General features: G+C 44.6%; 2 protein-coding genes across 2 annotated transcripts in view; both read right to left on the bottom strand.

The window, feature by feature from the left end:
- LOC6549240 (transcription factor hamlet) overlaps positions 1 to 1,242 on the bottom strand; it is a 29,669-nt gene extending 28,427 nt beyond the window's left edge. Inside the window, exon 1 of the mRNA XM_026980684.1 lies at positions 494 to 1,242. Within this exon, the coding sequence (XP_026836485.1) occupies positions 494 to 554 (61 nt within the window). The 5' untranslated portion in view covers positions 555 to 1,242. The remainder of the gene's footprint in view (positions 1 to 493) is intronic.
- A 10,953-nt stretch (positions 1,243 to 12,195) lies between these two features.
- Positions 12,196 to 13,352, bottom strand: LOC26526106. The gene is made up of 2 exons (XM_015157259.1): positions 13,224 to 13,352; positions 12,196 to 12,246 (listed from the first exon to the last, which is right to left on the bottom strand). The coding sequence occupies exons 1-2, from the start codon at positions 13,350 to 13,352 to the stop codon at positions 12,196 to 12,198; spliced, it is 180 nt and encodes a 59-aa protein (XP_015012745.1).
- Positions 13,353 to 15,692: the final 2,340 nt, after the last annotated feature.

Here is a 15,692-nt window from a genome sequence, read left to right on the forward strand (position 1 = left end):
TCCCCAAAGGGTTGATAAGTATTTCTGAGTCTTACAAATGATTACTCAACCACAGCATAAATTTAAATTATGTGATATCTCTATTCTTCAAGGAGTAATAACACACATAACTGAGCTGAGCTTGTTTTATCAAGAAATAAAAAGAACGTGTCCGAACTAAACCTATTCATAATTTTACGATACTTTGCATGACTTAATGAAGTAATGTAGATATTATGGTTTCTAATGGGTCTCCTTGGGATAATTTTTGTGGAACTGTTGAAAGATTAATTGGAAAAAACAATTACTCATGTGCTAGTTTGGGTTCATATCCATTTTCGCTTTAATCAAGTGGCATGTACATAAATTTTTTAATCTAATATAATCTGACGCACCTAACATATTATATAATTTCCCTAATGTTGAATAAATGGCGGGGTTAGACCTACAGCCAGGCAGTTGGAGCATCTCTGACGCTATTTGAAGAACCCTTTTATCTGAGGTACTTACTCACCCTGATTAAATTTCCTGGCAATCGCTTTCGATCGCATGATAATCTCCAGTAGTGACGTCATTAAACTAGACTTTGCCAGTATCCATAGTCCAGAGAAATCAAAGACTGAGGGGAATCCTTAGCAATGCAGGGCCACTTGGGCCAATGACATTGACATACTCAGCTATTTTTTCTCCCTCGCCTTATCTCTATCTCACTCTTTAAGCCAAGAAGTCGAAACAATTAAAAATCACTTTTGCAAATCAAGAACACAAGTTTTTCCGTGGTGGACAACCGGCACAACTGCATTTGCATAGGAATCTCGAGGGGTGGTGTTTGCAAATTTGTGGCTGGGCTAGCAAAAATCTAGCCAATGTCTGTATTTTTTGTTTTCGTCCAGCTTTTCCTGTTGCACACGCGTCTCGCAAAAAAGTCAGAGTGGGCAGTGGGAAAGTATCGGGAAAAACGCAACAAAACCGACGGAAAAAAGAACCACGTTGTTGTTGCTGGTGCTATTGTTGTTCTTGTTGTTGTTGTTGTTAATGAAAAAACAGTTTAAGGCACACACAGTTGGTAAATGCGAAATGCAAAATGCGAAATGGAACTGGAGCTGGAACCGGTGGAGCTTGGAGCTTGGAGAGCAAAAACCACCTGAACACACCTGCCCCACAAAGCTCCTCGAAAGCGACTGACGACGGAACTCGAGGCAGAAAACGGAGAACAGAAGCGGAAAACTGAAAACGGAAAATAAGCTGAGCGGAGCAGAGAACGCCGACTATTTGGTCTATGCGCTATAGTTTCATTTTCCACTCCACCCAGCTCTTCCACCACCCCTTTTCTATTTTCCATACCAAAAAAAGCAGAAAAAACTGAACGGCCCGCCAAGGCGAGGAAAAAAGGAGACTGACTATCGCGGCGGCAATTATGAAGGAACGGGTGGAGCTCCCGAAACTTCGTCGCACCACCAACCAACCACACAGGCACGTGCTCACCACGCCAGTGGTGATTTCAGGTGTTTCTTGGGTTTCTGGGGTTTCTGGGGTCTCGGGTACTTGGGTTTACCTGGGTGGTTCTCAGTGTGTGCGAGTGCGGGCAGCCAAAGGACACTAACGACTGGGCACGAAAAACGCAACGTAATTCATGCAAATGAAGTCACGCAAGATTCCCCACTCCGGCGAAGAGAGACACAAGGCACCCTGGGCCTCCAAACGAGTCCTCGGCGGTTGCCCATCCAATGGGCTTCCAGCTGGCCAACAGGAGTGGGTGGGTGCTGGGTGGCACCCTCATTGGCTGCGAATTGATTCAGGGCTAATACGTGGCAAGATATTGAATGACTTTTATAACTTTCGTAGGTAATTCTAAATGCCCAATTGATCAATGTGGTGCATCAAAGAGGTCACCAGCTCACCAAAGTAGATTAGGTAAATAATGTTTTTCGTTAGATTTGAAAGTCTAAAAAGTCTAGTCTTGCCTGAAAATTGCCAAGTTCTTTAAGTCAGCCCTCCGGTTTCAGCTATCTTAATCCGTTGAATTACTTTTACTCGGTGATTTCCGAAAACTGTTTATCTGCGCAAACCAACTTATTCAGAATACCCTGCGAAAGTCTCGGCCAACCTGCAATCTTGGCCATCTATCTATATGGCAGTTATGAAAGCCCAACAGGCCGTGCACATGCCAAGTACGATTCAGGCCTAAGTCCTTAAGTTAGCCTTTGTTAGCGGTTACAGGACCCCGCGTTGCCCTTTTCTCACCCACTGAGGAAATTTATGCAACACCCACTGGTGCTCCCCTCGAAAAATACCGCCCTGTGGCCAATGGGCAGGCAAAAGGCACCTCAGCGGGGGAAGGGGGGAGTGTGTAGGCACAGAGGGGTGGTGGCTGGTGGATGGTTGTGGGTGGGTGGTGTAGATTTGTCGCCTGCTCAGTCCGCGTGTCAGTCGTTTGTCATATGGGACCGACAATGTCCGACGTCTGCCGTCGTCGTCGTCTGCAACTCAGTTCAAGTACATGCAATCAATATTTCGCTTGCATTAATTATTCATGCTAGGAGGGAGCCACCCCCTTGGATGGGCCCCCCTCGGCAGCAGCCCTCCCCCACCCAGTCTGGATAATAATATTTCTGGCTTTAGCTGCGTTCCAATTCCAGCGCATTGCTGGCATTTTTTCTTTATTGCCAAGCGAGAGGGAAGCAGGCCCCAACGAAAGAGAGGGCGCTACTCGGGAAGAAAGAGAGAGAGAGAGAGAGAGCTGGCCAGCAAGCAGAGGAAGAAGGGGCAGAGTGAGAGGCAAATAGGCAGATCGGGTGGGTGGCAAAGCCTTAATAAAAGTAAGTCAGCCGAGGGAAAAACATTTGTTTTTGTTCCATCTCGTAAATATATGCGAAGATTGTTCGCCAAAGTCCGAATCTTTAACGGTTGCTGCTGCTGTTCAGTTTGGGTCAGATTTATGGAACGTATAATTGGCCCAAACGGATCTTGGCATCCAAATGCGCTGCGCCTTATTAATAATTGCAATTTTCATGGCTGTTTATCTAACTCTTTGTACGTCATTTGGGGCGCCAATTGTTGGGCTCTGCCGGGGCGGCGGGATGGGTTTGCTGAGAAAAAACAGGTCCGTTGTGCTATTTATACACTGAACTTGATCTTGGCAAACAAATATAAACTTACAAAGTACATGCCCACTGGACGGCAGAACTTTGTTGGGATCCTAGCCAATTATTCCAATTCCAAAGAAGGCGTCATATCATCTGACTAAGTAAAGTCTATAATACGCCGCGGCGTTAGGAAATTAAATCATCCACCGGATGAGTTTATATCACTAGACATTAGCGTAGTTTTCCAGAGGGAATCCCCTCTCAAAGAGAAGTTCTGGTTCCCATTGATAGTAAAAGACGTACATTTGTTATCGAGTTGTAGTTATACAAGTATGCAAGCAGTAACTATTATGCAATTGTAAGTACGGCTTGTGCGTAATTAGCAATGCATTACTCATTAATGATATGTTTAGTGAGATAAATGATTTTTAACGTTTACAAATTCGTAGCTTATCGAAACAAGTACGCAGCTGTAGTAAGTAGAAAATAGATTAATTACTGAATGAAGTACATTTTGTATTATTTTGAATTGAGGTCTTTAGGCTATGAACCTTAATTAACTTTACACTGAGCGTAAGTTTATTAATGACGCTTTCGCACATTTTCAAATTTACTGAAAAGTGTAGTGCCTCCATTATATTTTTAAAGAATATTTATATTATTATATTTATAAGTATTAAGAGCAATTACTATTCAAAATTGTCCATTAATTTTTAATCTCCGCCAGCAGGCTTACTAATAAAATAAGGGACGCATTTTCATTATCCCAGTGACGAGTTTTTCATTAATTTCTTGTGCAGGACGAGGAGAAAGGGAAGTGAGGGGCCAGTGGCGAAACGAAATAATTTCAGCGTACTTTTAATTATCAGGAAATTACAAACACACATCGGGGGCATACAAACACATAAACATTTATTTCGTATATAGTGGGAGATGCAGTTTTCAGTATGAGGTAATCGGGCAGCAGGCTCTTACACTCACCCACCCACTCCCATTGCCACACTAGCACACACACACTCCCACACACGCGCACTAATACAGGCAGACGCTTGTTTCTGACTGGCGGGCATTGAATGGAGTTGTTGGTGTTGTTGTCGCCATTTCGCTGTCGTCTCCCTTATCTCTCTGTCATTATCTCTCTCTCCGCTTGGGGAAAGGTGCGATGGGGTGGGGAAGGAGCGGGATGGGAAACCAGAGAGCGACTGTCATTCGTCTGTCATCGCTCGCTTTCGACTGAGCGGCGAAAACTTTGGCGTCGCATCGACGCGGCAGCTGCAGCACTCTCTCTTGCTCCCATCCCCATTCTTACTGCTGCGTTTGCGCTCTAATTTGGGGTGGAGCTTTGTAAAATAGAGAGCCAGAGCGAGAGTGCCGCCGCTGCTGCTTGTTGCGCTCTCTCGTTGCTGCTGGCATTTGATTAATGAAGTGTGTTAAGAGGTTACCAGCCAAGGACAAAGGCTCTCCAAGAGGTCCTTGACTGTGGCAGCAACATATGCTCGTACATACATACGTAGAGATATCTCTCAAGGAAACAGACAACTGGGGGCGTGGTCTCTGCCAAAGCTGCTGCCGTGTCGCTGTTGCTGCTGCGGCGGTTGTTGCTGCTTTTGCTGCCGCTGCTGCTGCTGCTGCGTTGTTATCATATCTCTCTGTCGCTGCTCATTTGGCGCTCTCTATCTCATGGGGTATGGCCATCCCGCTCGCTCAACTGTTGCTGTTGCTCTTTCGCTTTGGCCCTCGCTGCGTATACGTAATGTGCGCCAAAATGTGTCGCCACACTGTCGTTGGTCCATTGATGTGCGCTGATAGCGACAGTGGGCCGAGGCAGAGGCGCAGCAGCAGCAGTAGCAGCAGCAGCAGCAACTTTACACAAAATGGCGATTACAGGTATATATGTAACAGCGAACACCCACACAGACACAGAGCTAAACACCTTTTCAAAACACCCCCACCCGACCATACCTCCTCTTTATCATTAGCTGGCGATATCTCCAGCTCGGCAGCGCAACTTTCTTGTGACTGTAGAAATAAACAAAAGTCGAAAAAAATACAGAACAAACAAAAGCCCTGCCGCAAAAAGAGGCAACTCCTTGTTGTGGCTGCTGTTGTTGCTGCTGTTGTTGCTGCTGCTGTTGATGTTGCTGCTGTGTTTATTGCCTTCAGCTGCCGTGGCAGCCGCGGCACTGAGTTTTATGTCTTCATTAACTGAAAAAGTTATGAGCCATGGCTGCGGGGTTGCCCAAAGGAGGAAAGCGGGCAGGAAAGTGGGGGCCAAAATCAGCGAAAGGCAATGGCAAACGAAGGACAGACCTGACCACAGCATCCATCTGTAAAAGCCGTAATTGGACTTGGACCGATGGTTGACAACATTCCCTTTTCAGTTACTTGCAACAACGGCGAAAAGTGTGGTGCTAAAGGCATTTTTGTGATCTGCGTCATGGTAACCAGTTTAAGTCATGTGCAGATTCTACGTTTGCGGAGACTGATTATGACGACAGTGGTTGACAACTGGCACCAAAATAAATGAAAATTTACAAATACGGCACTTTATGAAGAGTCCTAACACATCCTAAACACCCTGTATCCTAAATATTTTGAGTCATGGGAACATTTTAATCCCGCTTTCTAAATATACATAGTTTGAATCCGATTTACCCCACTGTAGACCGTTGATAACTCATTTCACGTGTCTAGATAGAATTACAGAACGCGTAACACCGAGCTCAGCTTACCGCCTCCAAATCGTTCGGGTGACTTTCTGAGATATTGGTTTGTTTTTTATTTTACTACTCGGTACTCGTAAAAGTCAGTCACAGTAGCCGTCGTTGTTGCTGCTGTTGTGGCTGCAGTGGGCCCTGTGTTTTTGCTGCTGGTCAAGTCATCAGAAATCAGAAAAGCGTCGTGGTTGTCGTCGTTGTCCAATATTGTATGGTTGATTCCACACAGGTCTCACCAGTTAACTTCGCTCCACTGATGCGCTTTTTTTCAATTTGTCACGTACGCTGGGCTTTTTCGATTTTCATCTCATTACGTTTGGGAGACAGAGGGTGCAAGCGAGACAGTCGAGGTCTTTGGTCTTTGGACCTCTGGAGAGCGGCAGAACGACCCACTTAATTAGTATTTATGAAATTCATAGAAAATGCCAGCTTGTTAGGGCTGCTCCTGTTAATCTGAGTCCTTTACTTTCGCTCGCATGTGCCTAGCCAGTCAAATTATGCATTAAATGGCCATTACTTTGGGCTTACGAAAACAAAGTTTGTGGGCTAAGATCCGTGGCTTGGTAACCTGCTAGAGACTTGGATTTTAGTCGACTTACGTTTGAGTTATGGTTGATGGGAATGTGAGATTTGAAGTGAAGTAGCTTGAATAAAGTAAAAGCAACACCTGATGTAAAAAAAACTGGGTGAATTTAATGCTGAATTGTGAAATAACCTATTTATTAACCTACTTAAATAACCTATTTAAATTAGGTAAAATGGATTTTTTTTGGTTTCGTAAATTAGTTATCTTTGGCTTCATTGGGTACTCAAAAATACCACCTTTACTATCTACCGAACTTTGACTTTCATTATACCAAACACTTATATGACAGTTTTCCGAAAATCGGTGGATAGCTAAATTATGACGTTGGTTCCTGTGCAAAAGCCAAACATCAAGTTGGAAAACGTGAGCGTGGCACATTTATCATTACCTTTGACCCCTCCACACCACCCATCAAATGGTAAAAGCAATAATAACTTTATGTATTTGACCTGGCCAGAAGCAGCAGCAAAAAAAGCAAAGGCGGCCAAAGGCACAACATCAAGTCGAGTCCTCGAGTGGCTTCTATGATAGAAAATTGTGTCACGACAGGAAGCGAGATAAGAGCGTAATTTTCTTTCAACGTGCACGGGCCCAAAAGCTTTTCTTGGCCGCCTTTTTCCCTTTTTTGGTATGTGTGTGCATATTCAGGCCAGGACTTTTGGTCCGGATGTGAGCTATCGTGGTTACCGTTAGTCATTTTCAGTGATTGTTCAACGTCGGACGTTTCAACGTTGTCGTCGTCGTCGTCGGTTGACTTTTAATGATTGTCACGCTCCCGCTTTCTAACTAACCCCTGGAGGCCTCATTTTATCCCTCTCTAACCGCTGACCACAACAGACAGGTGGAAGCAACCCACCTGAGGAAAATCGGGAAGGGTGCGGAAACGGGGCGGGCAGGGAGAGGGGGGGACGCGCCGGGGTGAGCCCAAGACTAATTTGCATTTATATTCATAATCTTAGGCATTGCGTCATGAAATATTGCATGTCCCGAACTTGTGACACTTTAATTGCCCATTTGGTACTAAGCCTACACTGGCCGACATTTCGGCGCTTACATTAAATCCAAATGTCCTGAAAAGCGTCATTAATCAACATGGGAACTGTACTGATTCCATAGAACCTACTTTTATATATATCTATAAATGTAAAGATTGTTCTGCTCCTTGTGTTTGAGATTCATTTTATTAGCCAGGTTTAATTTATTGCAATTTATACCCTGTTCTTTTGGTGCATTTGGAAGTGGACTCATTCTTGGGCTCAGGCACCCACCTACTCGTCCAGATCAATGCCACGTGCACCTCCCAACCCTCGGAACCTGCTATATTCCCTTTTTCCTGGCTGCTCCAATATATTCTCGTAAATCGTTGTCTATATGGGTTGTCTGTTTCGCTGACTACGTGACTTTTTCGCATTTTTGCGCACGCTGCCTGCGACTTGCAGATCGATTTTCAGACGCGATCCAAAAGATCCATGCGGGTGCATAAGGAAAGATACAAATACAGATACAACTACACATACAGGGAATCGGACTGATCTGAATGGCAGGGCAGACAAACCACAGTTTGAGATGTTAAGTTGTTTGTTTGTTGTGGGCACTTCGGGATCGGCTCTGTTTGGATTGCTGATAAATGTCTAAAAATACGCCAGGCAGCATCAACATGAAAGATACAATGTGTGCCGAGTTGGAAGGGTTCCATGGAGTCTGCTCTTCGTCTGGCTTTATCTCGTTTGGAATTTTCTGAATTTTATCGACAACATAAAGCAATTTAATTGCAACATAAATCAGAGACCACAACATGTGTTGAGCACTCGATGATAGCGGTATGATGTATTTATATTCAAAGTAATATATCTGCGTCCGCCATTTTCCCCACGGTTTCCCCATCCACTTGCTTTCTACCGGCTTTTTAATCCCCAGCCCCCATTTGGCGGCCATAGCCAAGCGTAAAGAGATGTAAAGACATGCTCGAGAGTGCCACTCAATGTGGCAAGCCATGGAAAATGGGAAATGGGGCTGGATTTTCTGCCAGCAACAGGACAAAATGTGAACCGAGCGTAAACTGCCATTTTGCCATTTCAAGCATGAAGAATGCGAAAAAAATAACGTGAGAAAGGTATATGAAAATAAAAGTACAAATGAAAATTCTCGAAAAGAAATCACAACTTTATTGTACGCATTTTTATTATGGGGGTGGCTACCGTTTTGAGTGGTCTTCTCCCCACTGATAAAGGTTGGCTGACTCTCTCTCCGTCTCCTCGTAAACTGGCTTAATTAAAATGTATTAGTTCTGCCTGCCTTAATTCTTAAAAACAATATTATTACAAACAATCAAGCAAAGCCAAAAGGAAAATGTTGCTACATTGTTTGCGGCAAAAACGGAACTCTGGAGCTTGAAAATCTGGTAAGGTAATTAGAGGAAATGGTGGGTTCAAAACCAGGGCTTGTTAAGTACAATTATCAAACTCAGTTCCTCAGTTCCTTTCCTTTGAATTCTCCAGTGCCCTGAAATTAACGGCCAACATGAATTTCGAATAAACGACCAACCACACATCCGATTATTCTTCCTCCTTCAAGAAGTTATAACTATGTCCAATTGGCTCCAAACCAATCATCGTTCTCCGTCCTTTTGGATGGAACCCTTGTGGAAACATTGAAGTCCGTAGCAAACATGCTTGAAATGATTGCGGGAAATCCAGGACCCGAAAATCAAGAGTCAAGCGACCAGAAAGGATAACAACCAATTGCCACATGTCTGAGGACTTATCAGGAAATCAGGAGGATTCATTTAAATAACGGAGAAGCCAACATCCGGAGCTGAACAAATTATAACTCAATTTATACGCTTGTTTGCCCAGCCAAACTCGAGCTCAAGTCCCCAAGAAGTAACGATGGAGATGGCTGCCATCCTGCCATCCTCACAAAGGTCCAACTGGCAGGAAGGACACGAAAAGAAAACTCATTTTTGTGCTGCGCAAACAGTTCTCGTTCCGGACATTCGTCCCTTTGATTCCCCCCATATTCACTGACCGCCTCCCCACACATTAGGACTTCCTTTCCTTCCGATTTCGTGTCCTGGCTGCGATTGTGCGCATTATCCACAGGGGCGACTGGGGGCCTTGGGGGTGCTTCGCAGGACCTGGGTTGTCCTTTCGCTGGTGCAAAAAAAATGTATGATTTATGTTGTTTTAAATCCAAGTCCAGGCGGGAACAATCATCCTGAGAAGCCCCTTTTCCAAACTGTTTCCCAGGAGCACAGCGGTGTAAGATGTGAGGTCGTGAGCTAGTCGTGAGACTGCTTTATTCTGAATAATTTAATATCATACCGATATATTAAAAAATAATTAGTTTTTAGCCCTCTTCTTAATTTTCAAGTGCCTTTTAAAACAAACTCATGTGTTGTAGCATAAGTTGAGTGATCACCGCCTAATGATCTCCACACGATCAGCCATGCAAATCGCTGAACATTTCAATTGCATTTCCCATTCGTGAGTCACGCCCGCATCTCAGAGTGTGGCATATCTCTCCTGGACTTTTGTCCTCCGACTTCTGTCCTGTGGCGTGTGCATGTGTGTGGTTTCCACAGATTACACACAAAGGAAGCGAGTGTGTGTGAACGGGCACCGCCCACCACATGCAACCGCCCCTAACGAGAATCCAAGAACGGAACTGAACAGCCCGAACAGAACTGAGCTGAGCCGGGCCAACTGCGAGACCATTTAATTTGCTGTGGAGGTAATGTGCCATATGCCAGCGGCTCGGAGGAGCCGCCTCAGATTGAGTGCTAAACAGGCCGAGCACCACCCAACCGCTCAACTAAAACCACGCAGCCAGTGAACCACACTACCACTCAACCACTTGCAGCCCAAATTGCTGGCAAGGCTGCACAGCGAAAAATTCAGCATCCGCTGCTGGAATGAACCAATTTTGCATTGCCACTCATTTATTTAGTGTAGTGTATCTGCTTTCCCTATACAGATATGTGCTATATTATATACGTTTAGGGTAATACGTTTAGGATCGTAATAATCGGTTTTTTTTTGTTGATTCCTGGACATCTAGCGGTTCAACTATTTAGTAGCGGTTTCTTTCGGTGCGAAGGTAAAGCCCATGAGCGTGAGCTCGAAATTGACCCGCAGCCGTTGGCCATGCATCTGGAATTTATTACGCCCTGGCATTTGCATATTTATGAATAATGGAGGATAACCAGTGTGGCCAAGAGCATGTCCAGAAATTAAGACTAACCGCTGGTTGGTGAGGGGCGGGTAGGGTGAAATGAGGGAAAACGACCCCCGACCTCGCCGGCCTTTCGACTTTTCCATTTCTATAACCTTTGCATGCCAACTGAGATCCGTGGAGTGTGCGAAACTGATACACCGAAAAACGCACACACCTACACCGCAAACAATACCAGTGCACACTGGCCCTTGTGCTGGTATGTGTGTCCACACTCCAAGACATTGGTCACGAAAAGCGGAAATGCTGATAAGGAACTTCAATGTTTTTTTATTTCGTTGTCGTGTTTAATGTCTTTTTGTCGTGCTTAGTGTCTTTAGTGTGTGCTCTACTCCCCAGCACCCTTGTGTTTCTGTGTGTGCGCTGCCCGCCACACAATCTATATAGTATAATACTTAGTAGCGATTTAGTCGCTCGAAGAGCTGGGGCGGATCGCTCGGTGGTGGTCGAGCAGTCATAAGTCAAGTGGTTGGCCCTGGGAAAATGGGAATTTCATGTAAATCATTCTATTTAGCGGGAGTGGGCTCAGAACGATGAAATTGGGCGGCCAGCAATATCGCCAGATGTAATTCATATACTCGTATGTAATTGCCAAAAAAGGTTCGATTTGGATGAGTATTGCAGCAAAAGGGATGACAGACTTTCAATTCACTTTCGATTTAAGAAAAAGTAAATACAAAAATGCTGAGGACAGGAAAAGTGAATTAATAGTAAGCAGGCCAATTTTTGTTCGAGAAACACGAAGCTAATTTGAATTGCCATCGTAAAAGTCACATAAAGTGGAGCGTAAGTCACAATCCACCCATAACAGTGTCGTATTTGTCGATTTTGGTTGTTCGTAAACAAAAATCCCGACTTCAAGTGGCAGTTTGTGTTCGTCTGGCTCTCAGACAATGCCAGCCACTTATCGAATTTCACACTCGATTTGTTCTAGCCGACGGATGATGAGTTTCTCAAGAGCTCGAAATGAAGACTTGGCGCAGCTTCCTTTGAAGAGGAAACCGATAAAATCGATGAACTCTGTGACAACCGCATAGTTGGAAAGAAATAAATTGAAATTTATGCGGTCATAACAATTAGGAAGAAGTCAAGTGTCGCGCAGAAAGGGCGAACTCTCGCTCTGGATGAAAAGTTATCTTTGGCGCTGGATGTTCAATTTGTTTTCCTAGGGCGTGGGTTATCTATGAGCCTAATGCCCCAATGTGCGATCAGCCCGTGCACGTGACTGCGTACACACTCACCTGCCTGGGAAACTCCCCCCGGATATCATCTTAATTGGATTTAAAGCCTAGGCCTGCGTCCAATCCCTTTGTGTTTGTGGAAGGGCAACCTGCAACGACACTTAACCGCGGGCATATTTAATTTAATTTCTACGTATTTAACCCGAAACCAAGCCAATCCAGTGGGCAGCTGATAGTGGTAGTCGGCGGGTTACATACCCTGTTAAGGGTTACCTGTATTTTAACTGCTATGCGATGTTATAGCTACTGCAAACCAGAACTATAAAAGCTGGGCATTGTGTAGAACACAATGTGAGCACCGTAAGTTATACTTTACATTTTGGAAAAATCTTGAAAATAAGTAATCTTTTACCTTAACTCAAAGGCGTTAGTTTTCTTATTGTATACGGCGCATTTGAAAGTCTCTGAAAGTAGAAGGCAACATTAATACATTCAGGATTGACTTACTTGAAATATTTAATAAATTACTTATTATATAGACGGCAGCGTACCCTTTGCTAGAGTATAGCGTACCCAACCAAACCAAACCAATCTGAACCGAATCCGGGACATGGCAACAGAGGTCAGGGGTCAGAACAATGAGGGATTGCAGGTTGCACAAGGCTGAAACGCGCCACGCTTTAAAAATTTATGCAATTATGAGCCGCAAATATTATTATGTAAACATACAAATACAAGCTGGCCGGGGTGTTCGGCAAATGAGCAATGTCCTGCCCATGCTGTTCACGTTGTTGCGGCAACATATTGATAGACAATAATTTGTCTTAATGAAATTTTCCCTTTATTTATGAGATGGCCGAAACGTGTAGGAAATCTTTCACAGCCCGAGGCGACGGCGTTGCTAGGAAAACAATCTGCTGCCGGATATTTTGAGGACCAGCCTTGGGGCAATTAGTGAGGGTTGGGCTTTGGGTGGTTCAACTTTCACCGGCTTTGCTATTGTTGCCCTTCAGGTTGCTGTCTTCAGTGGTCTGTGCATAATTTATGGCTCCAGCCACCCACTTTGAATTCTGTCTGGTTCCTGGCGATGGATGAAGCCCTATTTCAATTATCAACAAACTTTTCGAGAAAAGAACAGAAATCTGTGATGTAATTGCTTTTGGTTTCTCACCTTTTGTCGCCGGAACGGGAACCGCAAAGCCAAAAGTCCGAGAGAGTTTTCCACACTGAGGAAACGAAAAACTGTGGAAACTCTGTTAATGGGGCTTCCCCGCTGCGTGTGGATAGGTTTTTCACTTGGCAAGGAGTGGCGAGTGGGAGGAGGAGCTTCTCAAAAGATTTTCCAATATCAATTGAAATTAAATTGAATTTTAAATTGGCCAGCGTGGCCAGAAGACATTGCCGAGGAGCACGGAGGAAACCCCTGGAAAATGTGGAAAACATGGGCGTGTGTGGGCTGATATGGGCGTGGCCCGAAGTTGGCCACACTTGTTTGTGACAGCCCAAGAGGGCAATAAAGCGAATGAAAAATGTTTAATGGAGTGAGTGTGGCAAGGTGGAAAAGTTCCATGTCAGACTAGTGTAATAAAACAGGGGGTAGGGGAATGCTCAACAGGACTCTGCTGGCCAGTTGAAAACATTTTCTAATATTTCTTTCTTCGCAGTCTAATGAAAAACCCTTGTTTGGTAGTGATAGCTAGTAAGTAATCTAGTGAAGTTAAGGTATTAGTCTATGAAAGCGTTGTATTCCTGAAGAGCGGTCCTATTTCTTTATGATTTCTTTTTGATTTCATGTTTTCTAAAAGCAGGAATCCCACCAACTGCCTTACATCTCCCCACCAACCGTTGCAGGGGGTTCCCAACTCGGAGACTTGACAGCAAAACGCCTCCCGACCGCCTTCAGTTAGTTGCGCAGTGAACAAAAGTGAAAGTAGGCATCACAAGGGGACTTGCATCCCAACAGGAGTACACACCATATCCTATATCCCAGATCGCATATTCCGCATATCCCATATAACGAGCACTCCGCATCCCATTCCCCTGCTTTTGTTGGCTCGCCATTGTGGACTTAAATGCACAATTTGCGCACAAAAAGCGCGGATTTGAAGGGAGGGGGCAGCCGGAGATTCACTGAAAGAAATGCTAGTCATTAGAGGCTTCAGAAGAATCAGACTTAAAGGTAATTTAAATTTAAAGAAAATATATAAATCAATATATATAAATGTACATGTAAAGCAGCGTAATCACGAGCTTCGTTAGAAACAACTTATCACTGTATTTTGTTTGCACTGAAAATAAGTTATTTTTTGAATTTCGATTCGCGACTGATTTGCTTGCAGTGTGCAGCGTATACCGATACACACACTTACACACTGGCACATTCAATGTACTTCCGGTGGCGGAACAGGAACAGGAGCAACTGCGAGCCGCGCCTGGATTCGGTTTTTGAAGTTGCTTTCAAGGCCCTTTGACAGACGCAGCGACGGATAATACACACTTAATTGCTCAAAATGATGCGATTGTGGAGCGTTGCATATGCCACATACACTCACACACGCGCCCGCCACCACCACACACACACACATACACACAGATACGCACGCACACTGGCAAGGAGAAGTACAAGTACATCGCCCATCTGCACCACCCGACGGACCAGCGAATGGAAAGCTCAGCCACAACTTTTTGGCGCGCTCGCCTTGGCAGGCTGTAAAAAGAGGAGGAAACTGGCGCAACAAGGAGGAGGGAGTTACCCTGCTTATGTATTTAAGCCACAACAAAGACACTCGAGAGCATATCATTGGCGTTTTGTGACGACCTCTCCGCACTTGAGCTCACATGAGCCGCAGGCCATAATTGCATTTAAGGGATTTGCACTCTGCCCTCGCCAGCCCCGTTCCCCTAACCTTTGCCACATGCGGCTGTGCGTACGAAAACATGCTAAATATGGTTCTCAAGGGGCAGCACTCTGGTGAAGAAGTTAGGCCAGCGAGGCTTGGGAAATCAGCTATAGCTGAAAAGAATGGCAAGGATTAAAGCTTCCAAGCCTTAGCAAGGTGAAAAACGCTTGATATCTGGGGCAACCCTATTTAAGAGTGCTATAACTTCTATTCATATAAGCTAACTCTTTAAAAATATATTGATAGTTTACCACAAAGGCTTTTAAAATATTAAATACATTTTTAATTATACGATTAGAATGGCGGTCTTCGGCATGTCCGAACTTTCTGACTCCCCAGCTGAAACTCGCGTCCTTAGACGACCCACAAAAAAGCAGCCGCAGCTCTGCGTTTTACTCGAGAACCACTCCACTTTCGTTCAATTCTGCTCAGTTCGAACCACTCCAGTGTGGAGTAGAGCCCCACCCCCCACATAAAGTGCCCTGCCCTCTATGCCCCTGGGGCACAGAATGCTACTCGCCTTGCCATTGTTTCAATTTTCATGTCGATTTGGCTGTTTTCGTTTTGATGACCTCGCCGCAGCAGCCGCAGAATCGCTCGGAATCTATAAATACTGGCAATCATTACAGGGTCTCATATTTTTATTGCATATTTTATAGGATCTCAATCTGCATTCGAGTGCGATGCAGCAGTGGCACAGGGGCAGCAACTTTACAATTTTTGTTTCTGCAATCCAATTGTCATTCATGACAGCTGTCGATCAGGAATGGCGGCTGAAAAATGTATCCGCAACAATGGGAAACGAGGGGGCAAACGGCAAACGGCAATCGAGGTGGTTGCTTTTGATTTGGATTCTCAAAATGTGCCCTCTGCGATTGAATTGAGTTCACGGTTCTCCGTTTTTCTGTGTAATTGCCACCTTTTGTCAGGGCGAATGTTTGGCATATTTTGTAAATTATATTCCCCGCAAGCTGTGCATTAGCATAAGCTTATGAGAGGTTATGTGATAT

The sequence above is a fragment of the Drosophila erecta genome, unplaced genomic scaffold (assembly GCF_003286155.1).
Source record: "Drosophila erecta strain 14021-0224.00,06,07 unplaced genomic scaffold, DereRS2 tig00000092-arrow-pilon, whole genome shotgun sequence".
NCBI lineage: Eukaryota > Metazoa > Arthropoda > Insecta > Diptera > Drosophilidae > Drosophila > Drosophila erecta.